The sequence below is a fragment of the Drosophila montana genome, unplaced genomic scaffold (assembly GCF_035044405.1).
Source record: "Drosophila montana isolate Dmon_TW-CO22-7 unplaced genomic scaffold, ASM3504440v1 contig_402_1, whole genome shotgun sequence".
In the NCBI taxonomy this organism is placed as follows: domain Eukaryota; kingdom Metazoa; phylum Arthropoda; class Insecta; order Diptera; family Drosophilidae; genus Drosophila; species Drosophila montana.
Genome location: NW_026998739.1, coordinates 923,953 through 939,554, shown reverse-complemented (window position 1 = coordinate 939,554; position 15,602 = coordinate 923,953). Strand labels below are relative to the sequence as shown.

The 15,602-nt window shown below is 35.5% G+C and overlaps 1 protein-coding gene across 5 annotated transcripts; it reads left to right on the top strand.

The window, feature by feature from the left end:
• Positions 1-270: 270 nt before the first annotated feature.
• LOC135439066 (choline/ethanolamine kinase) lies at positions 271-11,975 on the top strand. 5 transcript variants are annotated; one of them, XM_064697691.1, is made up of 9 exons: positions 271-654; positions 1,839-2,054; positions 7,647-7,753; positions 7,833-8,250; positions 8,357-8,509; positions 9,607-9,995; positions 10,064-10,129; positions 10,290-10,378; positions 10,471-10,610. In XM_064697691.1, the coding sequence occupies exons 1-8, from the start codon at positions 634-636 to the stop codon at positions 10,342-10,344; spliced, it is 1,425 nt and encodes a 474-aa protein (XP_064553761.1). In that variant the 5' UTR covers positions 271-633; the 3' UTR covers positions 10,345-10,378; positions 10,471-10,610. The 5 variants fall into 5 exon arrangements, with proteins under 5 accessions (XP_064553761.1, XP_064553757.1, XP_064553760.1 ...); XM_064697687.1 differs by lacking the exon at positions 10,290-10,378 and adding an exon at positions 11,772-11,975 and having other exon boundaries at positions 276-654; positions 10,471-10,888; XM_064697690.1 differs by lacking the exons at positions 1,839-2,054; positions 10,290-10,378 and adding an exon at positions 11,772-11,975 and having other exon boundaries at positions 278-654; positions 10,471-10,888.
• Positions 11,976-15,602: the final 3,627 nt, after the last annotated feature.

The window sequence follows — 15,602 nt, the reverse complement described above, 5'->3', positions numbered from 1 at the left end:
ATCAGCCTTGAGCCGTCCATCAGCTAAAAAATTGCAAGAACAACAAGAAATTGGTGGGAAAGCAAAATAGCAGCCAGTTGGTGCTCACTTGCAAAAGCTCGATCGCACATCTCAATAAAACTCGCGTGCGTATCGATTGCAATATCGATTCGCAATTTATTTCAAATCCAAATGCAAAGCGTGAGCCAACGCGCATTGCAAAAACAAGTGATAAGATAAAGAAGAGCAGGCAAGAATCGCAATCGCTGTCCTCTTTGGCGCTCTCAACCGAAAGCTCCGATCGCAGTAGCAGTTGAAACGTGGGCGCGAGTGGATGTTAAAGCGGAAAGCAGTGCAAAGTGAAACCGTTAAGCAAACAGAAATAGTCAACAACCCGTCTAGTTATTTCTATAATTACTGTAATTATATTTAGTAAAAAGTGACGTCGCAGTGTTAAGTGTCTGTGAATAGTATTTGTAATTATTGTTGTCAGTGGGAGTGTGAATAAAATAGGTATACCAAATAGGAAACACACAGACGCGCACACACACTCAACATACACACACGCACACACGCATAGTTGTTACGTTACCTTTTGGACATCGTGTCGAGGACGGCTGAAGAAGAGCGAGAGTGTGTGCAGCTAGCCACAAGATGTCCAACACTTTGCAAACGGTAAGAGAATGTACAATGCCTTTCAATCCGTTTTGTTGTTGTTTTCGTTTTTGGTAGCCACTTCATCGTTTTTTCATATTCTACGTAATTCGCGTACATTGACCGACCCGCCGCCTTGTGTGTCATCGCAATCTCTGGCGGTTTACGGCCCTTGAAAACGCGTAAGAAGCTTACTGACTTTGTTAGTACTTTTGTCAGTTAAAATTAGATCAACCAAAATGCATAACTTTTAAAAGATGTACAGTTAAAATTGTATGTAAGCTGTCTGAGTTTCGGATTTTTCGTGACGTTTGCGCCAGTGTTGCCAGAGTGCAATCATATTTTATGCGTTGCCCAATTTCTTTGTTGTTATATTTTGTTTTTACTTTATTATTTTGATTTTAAATATGATGTTTTTTACTTTTTGTTTATTTCTTGCAAATTTAATTTCCTTTAGTCTTGATTTAAGATAAATGCCTTTAAAATGCTTTTTTTCTCCTTAGAATTCATAAATGTACATAGTTAAATCATATATTTTTCATTAGTTTTATATAAATCTTGGACTTCTGAAAAATATGGTTTTAGTGAATCGAAGTAGATTTTTATAACAATGTGATATATTTCCTCATTGGATTCCTATTTTGTGGAATCTTCTCTATATTCATAAGGAACAGATATTTGCGTTATACGTTTGAGAATTAAGTTTTAATAAGTTCAGTAGGGAAAATATAATTTTGAAATTATTTGCAAGCGTAAAGGTTTTACTGACGACCGCAAACCACATTCGACAATCATATTTAGGTTTACTTTTTTATTGCCTGATGAAATAGAATTAAAGCACATTGAAGAACGTGATTAGCTAAAACAATAAACTAAAATTGAACACGCAGCATTAGTTGTTGCTCCTATCTGACAGTGAGCCATTATCTTCAAGGGTATTTAAGCTTCGACTTGTTCGTCATTCAAGGTTTTTTTTCGTTCTTTCTTTAGATTTCATTTTTTTTTTATGGTGATTCCACGTTTTTTGTCGGATTCCTTGCTGATCGTTCACAGAGTTCTTATCGCCCGTTGCCTTTATACATTGTAGGCCGTTTGTTCTCTTTCTAATACAACTCGTTGCCTGCTCTTGATAAGCATTTCATTTTTTTTATAATTTTTTTTTTTTTGATTTTTTTTTTCACTTGTTGCCATCTTTTTGCGTAAAGCTCGTGTCGCAGTCACTCGTCGCATTGGCCGCCGCACAGGTGGCTCTGCGTGCCGGCACCCCCCGCCGCTTCAGTCACAGACTGGCGAGCATTTACCGCCCCCCGCCGCCCGTTTATAACTGTCGCTGGAGCAGCCAGAGTCGCCGCAACAGGTCACGTGTCGTCGCTGCTGCTGCGCAGTTGCGAGGCGAGCTGCAGACGCACAGTTGTAGCCAGGTAAATTGCTCTAAACAAGTAGTATCTGCTATCTACATACATATACATATATAATACATATACATATATACTACACGCACATGTCTGTACATGTGATTCCCCCCGCAGCGTCGTTGTTGTTGTTGCTTTTCTGTTAACGTATTTATTGAGCTATTATTGGCGCATTTTCCCCCCTCAAAGGCATTCCAGTGAATTCTTTTAACGAGTGCGTAATGTGCTTATGCATAAAATGATTCAGCTTATATATAATCTGATTTGGGATGTGATTTATTTATATTTTTATTATACATATCCATATAACGTTTCATTTATATTTAAAGCATCATATTCTTTTAAAATCTATCCTTTTGATATTTTCTAAAAAATGTCATTTAAAGTTAACAATTTTAAGTAGATTAACATTTTTAGTAATTATTTTTCTGAGCCTGAAATGCGATATATCATATTATATCAGTATTATATAAATATATTGACGGACGACCGGATGAGGCAAATAGTGTGTGTGTGTGTGTGAAAGAGAGAGCAAGTCAGACAGAGATAGAATTTGCCATGTACAAACTTAAAGTGCCGTAATTTAAAAAAAAGTTTTTTTTTTATCCAAAATCAGTTTTTTATCTTTAAATACGGGGCTGGGAAATTTACGATTTGTGAACTGATCTGCTGTTTTAACGTAAAAACCCAAATACTAAAATATACCCTACATACTCGCAGACAGAAAGGGCATATACAGATGATCGTACGGTTAGATTAACTGTCAAGAATTTATTTTGCTTAAAATTCAATTTGTCGCTACAAAATACACTTGCCCAACCAATAATTTCATATTTATTATCACAACAAATTCCACAATTCAATTAAAGTGGAATTTCGAAAAATAAGCCCAGAATCTCTGATAATTTCATAAAAAATAGATAAGGTGTCATTTATTAATTTATTTTGTGCATTAGTACAATTAATGTTGTTATCAAATTATAATTTTAACAAATACTATTTGCATAGCCATTCAAAGGTATTTAGCAAATATAGTATAGATAGTTTTTATGGCATACCATTCAATTTAGACCAAGATAACTAACTGGCAAAAACCAAAAGTCATTTAGTGTTAATAAATCCCGAGCTGCAAACGCGTCACGAATACCAACTATACCAGATATATGTATGTCTATTGGCCTGGTTTATGGTATATGGCTTGATGACATTGTGAAATAGATTGGTTACAAAGCGCTTGAGAATTGCGATAAGCTCGACTTTTTTACTCTATACTCTAGAGCTCCTGTAGATAATATCGAATGGTGTTTAGTGGGCATTAATATTAGTTATTTGGTATTTGTGCTAATTGCTTGTTAAAACACGCGCTCTTTCAGCAAATCTTATCAACATGGTCTTTCGGCTTATCAGCAGCAAATATATTCAGACCCTAGGCAGACTTTGGGAGCGCTACCAATTAATATTGACCTATATATTAGCAGGTTGATTAGCCGCATAATAAAACATAGAATGCAATATGATGAGCTACTTTAGAAGAGATTTGTGGCTTGATCGAGATTGAAATATCTTAAAAACTCAACGTTTTCTCTTGAATTTGTATAATAACTAAAATATATTAAAAGTCTTTGCTGTATATTAAATTAAAAAGGGGTTTGAGGTCTGCAAAAGCACTTTTTATAAGAATATTTCTGTGAATCAAACCGGAAGTTTTCAACATTACGTGAAATCGAATGATTTGTATAATAATAAAAGTATAATAAAAATCTTTTCTGGATATTAGGTGAAAAAGGGATTTGAGACCTGGAAAAGCACTTTTTATATGATTTAATAAATATTGCTGGGAATTTAAACCGGAAGATTCTCGTAAGCCAGAGTCTATTCGGTTTTCAGCTCCGAGTCTGCAGGCAACTAAATTTGTTATGTAAGGTGTAGACATTTTAAACAAAAATCAAATAAAATTAATTTCAGATTTAAGATATTTTAGTTTTCATTTTAGTGTTAGTTAGTGTAAAAAGTTGAAAGTCTGGCAATTAAAATGTTTAAATTTAATTAATTATTTTTTTTATAAATGATTCTGCTCGCAATTTGACTGGTGCCATTACTGATGACCTCCACGAAAGATCGATCGAAACATATTTCGCGTAAGCCCAGATCTCTGACAGTTTGACAAAGTTTGACAGTGACTGCTGAGAGCTTACAGTTGTAGAGTCGCCAATCACAGTTGCTATTACAGTGTAGGCAGCGTATTGCGCAGTCAGTGGCAAAAGACAAAGATAATGTAACCAACATCCTGTTATCAGAAACTTTGTTCAATGCCCTCTGGCATTATCTGAAATCTTCAATCTCCAACTGCGTACTCTATTGATTGTGGGAGAAATGACGATCGCATAGTTCGCACATCTTTGCGACTAAGGGGGCGTCATATGGAATGGCTGCTGATAAGTTCGACTGCTATGGCTGATAAGGTCCGGAACCGCTTATCAAGAACCTTTTCGTTGAATTGCATTTCAAATGGTGGAATTCAGTAATACGTAAGATCCCAAATGGGTTTACCACGTGCTGGCATAAATCTTGTTGTCATCTAGTTTTTCCTGCTCCTCAATTTGCAATTATCTTTGAAAAAATTTGCAATTAATGCATTTTTCATTTTCTTTTCTTTATGCTACATTTATTATTTAAACGCGTCTTGGATTTGTTTGTTCTTTTATAAAGTATTTATTATTGTGTTGACCTTCTTATTATGTTCACCCACTTGATAAGACTTTAGCTTTGTGCGTAAATGGAAGATTTTCTTGTTGCGATGATTGCGTGGAAAATTCCACGACGAAGGCGTTTCTCTGTGTGTGTGTACATAAATGCATGTGTGTTGAGGGAAAGTTGTATGAATTGAGATGCCATTAAACTAGTTTTATTTGAAGACTTTTATTATAATTTTGATCATTTTTTCAAACATTTTAACTCAAATGAATTGTTTTATTGGTAATCTCCAAATCCAGTCGATAATTAAAGGACTTCATCCTTTATTTGAAATGTTAGATCATGTAAAGATAACAGATGAATATATTTTAAGTTAAATTTATCCTATATTAAAAGGAAAACTCCCTTTGGACTCCATTTTGGTGGTATAAGTACTTAAAAACTTAAATTTTCATAAGCCTGTTCTATTGAAGATCTTAATAAAATACAAAATGAGAGTATAACTTAGACATATTTTTAAAGAGTTTTAAAAAATGAACCAGAGTATTTTGGTAGAAGCAAAGAGATCCTAAACAATTGCGAACGAGAACGGAGCAAAAGAGAGTTGAAAATGTTGTGTGAGAGCCAGTTTAAAAAGAGGGTGGAAATGGCGAAGACAGAAAATCGAAGAGCGGGAGAGAGAGAGAAATAAAATCTCGAAGGGTTGCACCTTTAAAGAAAGGTGAAATCTGGTAAATAATTGCATACCTGCTGATTAGGTACCTGGGAAATTAAACAAATATATATAATAAAGAGTTGCAATCCTTTTTATAAGAAAGCCAATATATCTTATGCTAATACTTCAATATCAGAGGTAATTCATTTATTTATTCTTTTAATTAAGATCAATTTAAAGGTATTTTGCAAAATATATAAAAGAAATGATTAAATAGCTTTAAGTCCGAAAAAAATATCAGATTTGCAGATTCTTGGCAACAAAAATGCAGCTTCTGTTTTCTACAGAATTACACCTAATTTGTCAGTGTTGGAACAAAATTTGATAGTATTATCGGCAAAAACTTTTACGAGTGTAATATTTAATAAGCCAAATGAAGATAATTAAACACGAGAATGAGATAAGGAATCTTTGACGTCAATTATTTGAACAGGTGCCAATATGTTACACAGGTCAACGAACGCATTGGACTTAAATATGGACAGCAAGGTTCTATGTTCAAGCCTGTTAACAATATTTACAAGTACTTAAGACCCAATCTTATCTTTAGTAGGTACTAGACTCCAACTAATTGCCTAGTTCTAAAACCAGTTCAATCTAGTATATTTACCTGTCTCAGAGACCTCAAACATCTGTTCTGAATCACAGCACGCAAATATTTCGTTTTCGAGCACCGATTGACGTATTTCTTAGTTACAGTCGAGTTTCTGGTCTAGGTAAATATATGCTTTGCCCTAGCAACCCCAAGGCAAGGGCTGTGGTGGTGGTGCACAAGCCACAAAAACAAAGAGACAGAGAGAACATGAGAGAGAGAGAGAGCAAGGGGCCACATCTCGGGGCGTCGATGAGTCAGTTGTGTTGTACTTTGCTTCAGTTTGTTATTGACCGCTCAGCTGTGAGGAACATTCGACTTGACTCGGAACAACATTAAAGACTTGCGTGCATACGGAATTGAGACATCTGATTTTATATAATTAGATTTACACTTATTATATATATATATATATATATATATACCATATATATTTACATTTTGATTGATCTTTTGTAAAACATAATACGCGTAGTATGAGACAACGTAAACATTTAAATAAACACAAAACTCGTCGTCAAAAGCAGCAAAAATTACCAGAAATTGATGAGAATTGTTGTAAACGCCCTCGTTGTAATTATGAACATATCTGGCAACATTTTCGACGCAATGTAAGCTAACCAAATTAAGTATTTAAATAGCTTTTGTTTTTGTTTTTTTTTAATTATAATTTATTTGCACTTTGCTTTTAAAATATAAATTTTTCGCTTTATTACTTTAGGTACATGTTAGTCCCATTTTAGTACACGACAGTTGTCTAAACCTTTTTGCGTCTCAAGTCTTGATTCTTAATAAAAACCAATTTTTTAGTATATATTGGGATAGTACCAAAGTTTTCCTTGGGTCGTTCTCTTCATTTTAGCTATCGTGTTTGCAAAGTTATCAATTGGTCTCCGGACATTATGTATAGTAGATTTCAGTTATGGAACAGTTCTCAGATTAATTTCAGTTGGAAATCAAAGTACCTAAGTTTTAGTACAAGTCGGTCAGGTTAAGTTTTATAGCTTACTTCTGATTTGCTGTACGTTCGGTTGGTTATATGTGTTTTATATAAGCTATCTATAATTATTTGTTTGCCCACTTAAGCTTTATTATATACATCTATAATATACTTAGCACTTAGGTACATGTCTAATAGGTATCTAGCTTTTTTTTTTTTAATTATTTGAGGTTCCACACTTGATATTTTAAGTTCCTATAAGCTGTTTATAAATAAATTTACTGCGGTTTTAGTTCACACCAGTTAACATGCCACTTGTTTCAGCTCATTGATATGTGTATTATAGTACATGTTAAATGTGTACCAAAATTTTGTCTAGCACATTCTCAAGGTCTTGCAGTTGTTCTAAAAAGACATTGCTTATTTGCTGTCTTCAAAATTATATGCCATTTTAAGCACATGCAAATACTTATTATATTTAGTACACCACCCCCAAAATCCCCTCCCGGGCACGAGTACGAACATTTGTTTTGTCAATTTGAAAAACGTGAGGCACTTTTTGCCACTCTCCTTAACTAAACGCATGCTCTCTCTTCTCCGTTTCTCTCTCGCTGCCTCGCTCTCTTTTGGACTTGACGCTCTTGGCACCAACCCAAATAGGCCACACTCGAGGAAATTCGCCAAGCGGCTTCTCGCATTTGCCGCGACTATCTAACCGGACGCTGGAAGGTGGTTACCCCAGAACAGCTTGTGGTAAAGCGCATCAGGTGAGTTCTAGAGGCCTCATATGCAATAGGCACAAAATAATTGAAATTCGAACCGTTTTTTTTTGTTACCCCGTTTTAGTGGCGGCCTCTCGAATTTCTTGTATTACGTAAGCCTGCCCGACTTGGATGACTTTGATGAGCAGCAATTGTTGGAGGTGGAACAGCAGCAAGGAAATGCCAACGTCAGCATTGGCAAGCACGTCATAGCCGCTTCGGTATTTGCCAAGAATAGCAGCAACAACAACAATAACAACAACAACAACTATACGGCAGCTGCTGTGGCCCCGGAGGTGGCCAAAAATTTGGCACAAACTGTTGTCGGGGGCGTTGACGAAGCCACCAGCCCCAGCCCTGTGCCCGTGTCTGTCGCCGCCGACGATGATGACGACGTAGCGCTGAGCGCCAAGCAGGCAAACAAACGGCGACGCTTCGATAGCGACAGCGGCGACTCGAGTTTACTGAGGCGCCTGCACACCCCCAAGCAGGAACCACGTGAGGTAGGTCCGACGATCGGTCGGTCAGTGCCCGTCCAAAAATAAAATCCCGTCGCCTAAAACTTGATAGTCTGGTATGCAAATATTTATACTTTATTCTTATCAACAGGTTCTACTGCGCATCTATGGACAAACCCATGGCGATCATGCGTTGGAGAGCATGATCACCGAGTCCGTGGTGTTTGCCTTGCTAAGTGAGCGCAATTTTGGACCCAAGCTACATGGCATCTTTCCCGGTGGACGCATCGAGCAGTATATACCGGTAGGTTTGGCTATGCAAATAGCTCTGAAAATTCCCTCGAGCTTGGCCAGAAAAAATGCGGAAGTTCGATACGAAACTCAGCCAGAGAATTGCACATTGTCAAACAAATGAAAATAGTTGACACTGATCAGGAATATATAAGTATACATGCACTTAATGCATTTGCTGAAGTCTTCTCCCAACTTTAGTTTTACAGTTCTTAAATAATCTGCAAGGTATTAAAAAGTTGGTTAGTTTCCATCAAATCTCTGTGTCAATGCTCATAACTGGCAGCAGAGATTTTCGATTACATAAAGAGTATAAGGAATATATACATATGCTTTCCATGAAAAACTTCTCCTTTTAAAAATTAAGATTAAATATCTTATTCTTTAAAGAATAGGCAATATGTGTACATATACTATTTGTAAATATCTGTATACCATCCATTTTTGTATAAAACTTTTAGAAGCTTAGTTCTGTTATTATGAGATATAGAAAATTTGTTATGTGTAAGATAAATATGTAAGATTTGGATATATTTCATTTTGATCAGGTAAATTGTATGGTTCATGGAAAACATATAAGACCTAAGCTAATCAGAGGAATAGCTGAATACGAATTAAATTTATATTTATGCCTGACATAAGATAAGTTTTTCGCTTCTTCTTGGCCTCTGTGGCAGCTTCTGTAGATATATTGCCAATTTAAATAATTACGTAGTATAATAAAGTAGAGAATATGACTATCTTAACAGATGGTATTCAATAGAATTAGGTTAGTTTCCATAATCGATCTTCTCTTTATTAACTTGCTGAGTTTCAATACAATACAGGCAGATTAGACAGCTTAAGCTGGTCTATTTGTAGAAAGTCTTCAACTTTGTTGACATAATGGAAGAAGCTGTAGTATCAAATTTTATTTAGTTAAGAAAAGTTATTTCTAATTTCAATCTGATTTTAAACAATATCTCTACTCAACCCAATATGTAGAAGGGTTCTCTCTCTTTTAAAAAAAATCTGCAATCTGCTATGTATAGACTTGTATGTAGTCTTGCCCTACATTTAATTTGTATAAAATATTAAAAATAACAATAACAATATACACATATTTTATAGGCACGTCCGTTGGCGACCACAGAGCTGGGCGATGGTCGCATTTCGATGAAGATCGCCGAGAAAATGGGCGAAATACACAGCCTGAATATACCGATGTCCAAGGAACCGGATTGGATCTGGAACTGTATGGATCGTTGGCTGGCCAGCTTGGAGAGCATTGTGAAGGGCAAGATTGAATCGAAGCCCAATTCGACAGTGCTGCAAAAGCAACGGAATTTAATGCGCTCCATTAACTACGTGCAGGAGATAACCTGGCTGAGATCGGTGATAGATGCCGGCGCCTATCCCGTTGTCTTTTGCCACAACGATCTGCAGGAGGGCAACATATTGTTAAGGCAATCGAGCAATGGTCAAGAGCGTACACCAAGGGAGTCGATAAGTATCTTGCGGTGCGTTCAATCGTATATTATTCAACAATACACTTTGTATACTAATTGAATTCTTATCTCTGCCATAGATCCAACTTTGATGAGACCCTGGGCGACAGCCTGGATGGCAACAGCAATTTGGATACGGATGACAAGTAAGTTCTATATAATTGTTTATAGTTTTGTGCTAACCTCCATACTTCTCTGTTGGCCGCTAACCAGTATTTATTTGCCAATTGCTAAATTAGTCCATAAGTTATATATATTATACATACATGTGCTTGCTCGCCGATATAAAACTACCTTAAATTCTAGATGGCCCCTTGCTGCGGTCGTGAAATTGAGTAAAAATTTATTGAGCTGGTTGTAAAAATCGGCCTAAGCAAATTACCAAATACATACAGGTTATCCATGCCATATTATGTTATATCTGCTGCAAATTGAACTAATCAAATTTCTCCCCCTTCAAATAAAAATCGTTCGCATTCGCCTATAGCAAATCGCCAAGTGCCTCACCGTGCGCCGAATTGGACACCACAGATGATTCTGCACTGGACTCCAGTTTCATGTCCGATCATGAGCCGGATCTCATTATCATTGATTTTGAATATTGCGCCTACAACTATCGCGGCTTCGATTTGGCCAATCACTTCATCGAATGGACATTCGACTATACCAATCCGCAGTTCCCCTACTTTCATCACTATAAAGAGCAATATGCCACGGCTCAGCAGCGACGCGACTTTATTGTCAACTACCTGAAGAAATATCATGATGATGAGCATTACGAGCCCAATGTCGAGGAGCTCGATACGGTCGATGCCGAGATACGGCTATTCACCATGCTCTCACATCTCTTCTGGAGCCTCTGGTCCGTGGTTAATGTTACCTCCGCCATTGAGTTTGGTTATTGGGTAAGTTTTATAATAAGTACAGATGGTGGATAGATAAAAACTAGGCAAAATACTTTTAGAAACTTTATAAAACGCATTATATTGCTAAGTTCCGACAGGTCAGCTTAGGGGACTTAGGCTGGGAAGAACATTAAATGTTATTTTTTTTAAAAAAATTAACTTGAGTATTGTTTTTTATAGACATGATTTAATAAGAGGCTATAAAACTATATTTGTTATCGTAAACTGAAATTTGATATCTAAATTCTATGGAGACGTATTAGACAATTTAGTTAGATAAAGAAAGATAATACACCTGTATAATAATAATATATAAGCACAGTATTTATATTGTTATTGGTCCTACCCTCTAGGTGGAAAATGTTTGCATGGATTAATATTTCATTATTGTTATATCAGCCTTAAGTTCAGTAACAAAAACTTTAAAGTATTTTGTTATATTAGATAATAAAATATATGGGTAAATTCTTTTCCCGGCAATACTTCCCGTGCAACCCTCGTAAATCGGTCAAATTTTGTTCTTATCTGAACTATTTTGTCAAAAAACTATAAAAGACATTTAATTCTGAGAATGTGTGATATTTGTATTCACGCTCGAGTGTTTAATTTATGAATGAATATGATTATTCTAAGAACTATCAAGGTTTTTTATTGAGATTTTAGTAAATCATTTTGTGATCTATATATAATGACAAGTTTTTATTGCTAAACAGATTAGATTAGTTGTTGTTAAATAATATATTTCTTTATGTACTTATAATGACTGTCATATATACCAAAAATAGGTTGTTTTTTTCGTACAACTTCTGTCTCGAACAATATTATTTTTGTTTTTATCATAATATTGAAAGTAAACTAATTCTCTTCTATTTTGATCTTTCAGGAATATGGCATTTCGCGCATACTGGAGTATCAAAAGCTAAAGTCGGCCTTTTTGGCAAAATGAATTTCGTCACTTGAGGATCAAATTTGATGGTGAAAAACTCAATATCATCAAACCGCACTTAATCGAATCGTAAAGCGTACTTAAGTGGCCTTAAACTTAAAAAAACAACAAGAACAAGAAAAACTAACATTTTCCCCCCCACCCCCAAAAAAATATGAGTTAGGAAACGTATTTCCCAGCTTAGTTATTGCAGTTGATCAACTAGTTGACAACAAACTACTTCATGGACTATATGTGCTATATAATTAGGATTGAGCAGACCCATTTATATATATACACACCTATGATATGTTATGCATGGCTAGTGCTATGCATGCATATACATATATTATTATGATATATTGCTGAGAAGAAAAGTCAAAAGAAAATTTGCAGCTGTGATTATTGCGTGAGTTAAGCAGAAGACAACAATTTTAGCTAGTTACGATTGTTGTTGCTTTAGATAGGGGGCGTGGCAGTATATACTAACCCCCATCTACTAAAGTTTCATTCAAGTATTAAGACAGCACTCACTATCTAACGCTACGACTAACTAGCGCTCTATCTTACACGGCTCTACAATTCCTTGCATTTTCACACACACACACACACACACACAGACACACACACCATACGTCAATTTGTTCGAATTTATTTGTCGTACGAATTTGTTTTCCCTATTTGCACAAAATTCACTCTTGGTTTTATATAGTATTATTTTTTAAACATATAATACCCAACTGGATAGAAGCTTTTCCATTGCCTGGTTTTTAAATTGATTGTATTCCTTAAACTTGATTCCCAATTTTGGATAACAGAAAGCAGCAGCAACAATCAACAACAAATTGTGTTTTTTATGTACCTATCTATATTCCTTAAATGAATTTAGTTCTAGTATATATATATATGTAATTAGTATTTAGTATTTTTGCGTCTATTTTTAATGCAATCAATAAATCAAAAATTTAGTTAAAATTTAAAATACATTTTGTATATATTTCAACTGGCGTATTCCTATGAGACACTTTCGGCGCAATTCCTGAAAATATTATGTGAGTTAACTGAATGCGAAATTCAAAAATTGCAAATCTTAAACTATGTATTTTTTGTTTTTCTTTTACAGAATTCAAATTGTTTTATAGTAAGCAAAAGTGTGGAATTGAAAATCGCGTTTTTAAACGGGTGTGAATATTTAAGGGCTTAGAAAAAGTATCGAAATGCTTTCTCTTGCATTTTTAGACATTTATTCAAATAAATAAAACCAGTTTCAATGCAAAGCAATGCACAAATTCTAAAGATACACGAAATGTATCTGAAGTTGCGCAAAGGTCAATTTAATTTAAATAAAGTAAAAGTGTCGGGCCGTGACAAATGACAACAATAACAAAATAACAATTAAAATAAAGGAATATAAATAGAAAAATGTCAGAAGGACGCTGAAAAAGATTTGAGGTAAGAAAACTTTAAATTATTATAATTGTTTTTATTATATCCTGAACTCTAAACAATGAAATCTTGAATGAAAGGCCATTTTGATATTCAGAGCTATGATAATATATAATTAACTTAAAATATTACAAATTATGTTGAATGGTAGATTGGTTGATAGATTTCAAAATCTATTGATAGGTCATTTATCGATATCGATAGGCTTTTACATCGTGCCTATAATTCATTGTCTCTTTCACTTAATTCTCACAATATTTAAAAAAAACCATGAATGTGAGAATATAATCAACCTGAGCAGGCAAAAGGCTTAAGAAGACATCTCCTACCTTATAATATAAATATTTTTCCTAATATGCGTGAGTTTCTCAGATACTTGTACAGTTAAGGACTTTCAAATTGTAGATTCTTATATAAAGAACACAGAAGTTATTTATATTTTTTCGATAGCCCCTCAATTATATTAAAATCGATAAATGTAGATATCAATAACTAGTCTTAAGAAATGGAGACTAGTAAATTGGTTTGCGTATAACTTTTAGAGCATCTCCGTATTTACCCATTCTTCAATATTGAAGCATTTATCAATGAAACTTAATTTGAAGTTTATGCGCACATTTAAATGTCATCTGTATGCCCAGAGCTTTCCATGATTTTCATGAAAATCAACAAAAAACCTATTTAGAAATCAATTTTCCATAGAGCGGGAGGTTGGGCTGAGTAAAAACACAGCTGTTGCAAACAGAGCGCAGCTTGGGGTGTGCGTGTATATGTTTGTATGTGTGTGTGTATGTATGCATATACTAATATGGAACATAGTGTTTTACTATTTGAAGTTGGGTGGGGGCATATTCTAGTCGAGTACTCAGCTAAATCAAATATAATTATTAATATAATTCTAATATTAAACATAAAATATTATTAAAGAAATTATATTTTTATTAATTTTATTATTATCAATAAAAAGAATAAAACTGCTTAATAATATTAATAAAACAAATCGTAATAACAATTAAAATTAATAATTATTATTATATGTATTAATTATATTATAAGGGACTCCGCAATAGAAATAATTACAAGAATACGAATTTTCCTATCGTTAATATTATTGTTATTACAAATCTAATTATTATTATTGTATTGTATTTAATTTTTTATTAATATTACTATTATTAACATTATTAATAGATTTAATCTTGTTGTTATACGTATTGCGGAGCATTTTAAAGGACTAACATTTGATTGATTGTGAATGCTGCTCGACTTGTTTTACAATCAGTTGAGCGTAGCTCACTTTGAGGCTGGCAAGTGTCAAACGTCAGGCCTTGCTGTTAATTTCCTTGGTGAGGACACAGCCCAATTACGCAAATCCTTTGACATTAATTCAAAACACAATGAGCTGACGCCGCCGTAGCTGCCAGGACCACAAGGACAGCAAATCGTACAATTGCCAGGATGCGGCCCCAAACAATGCAGCACATCTTTAATTAATGCAACAATCACAGGACAACAGAAGGACTATTTAAATGCCTGACAGGCTGGCAGTCAAGTCAGTCAGTCTGTCTGTGAGTGCGCCTCTCGCTGCACAATGGCTATCTGCATGTCCTTGTTCATGTACCATGTGCCGGGTCCTGTGTCCCGTGCCCGTGTCCCGTGTCCCGTGTCCCAACTCCCGTCTCCCTATGGCCATGTTGTTGTCTTGTCTTGCCTTGCGGTTTCGGACTGCACTTGAAACCATTTGAGGTTGGCGAGGTGAGGGGAGGGGAGGGGAGGGCGGGTGAGTTGTGTGGTTCTCGGTGCTTTATACTCGTCTAATGTAATGTACGCCTCGGCGGGCAGAAGCAATCCAAAGCAATTGTCTGCGGCTAGTGCTGAACGAGTGTCCTGCCAGGGACAACTATTGTTTAAATAAGTACAGCTCCCCTAGCACCCAGCAGCCCCACCCACCGCTGCCGCCGCCGCCCCTACTCCTGTTGACATACGGGAATACAAAATAGAAAATGATTTTCGGATTGCGCTGCGACAAGGCTTCAATATTTCGACTACAGCTGCGACGTGATGCACTTTGATTTTGATGATGATGAATTGTTATGCAGTCCTGCATCCTGTCCAAAACCATGTCCTGGCCCATGTCCTGAGCTCTGGCCAAGCTGTGCGCTCGCCTGCATTTCGGCCAAAACTTAATTAGCATTGGACCAAGACTCGAAATCAAATTAATTAGCAATACGTTGGCACTCGCATTGCAGCTGATTGAGCATTTGTGCTCGTCATAAGTAAATTTGATAAGACGTGAGAACAACTTCAGCATATTCCATGAGAGTTCAGACATAATCAACACAT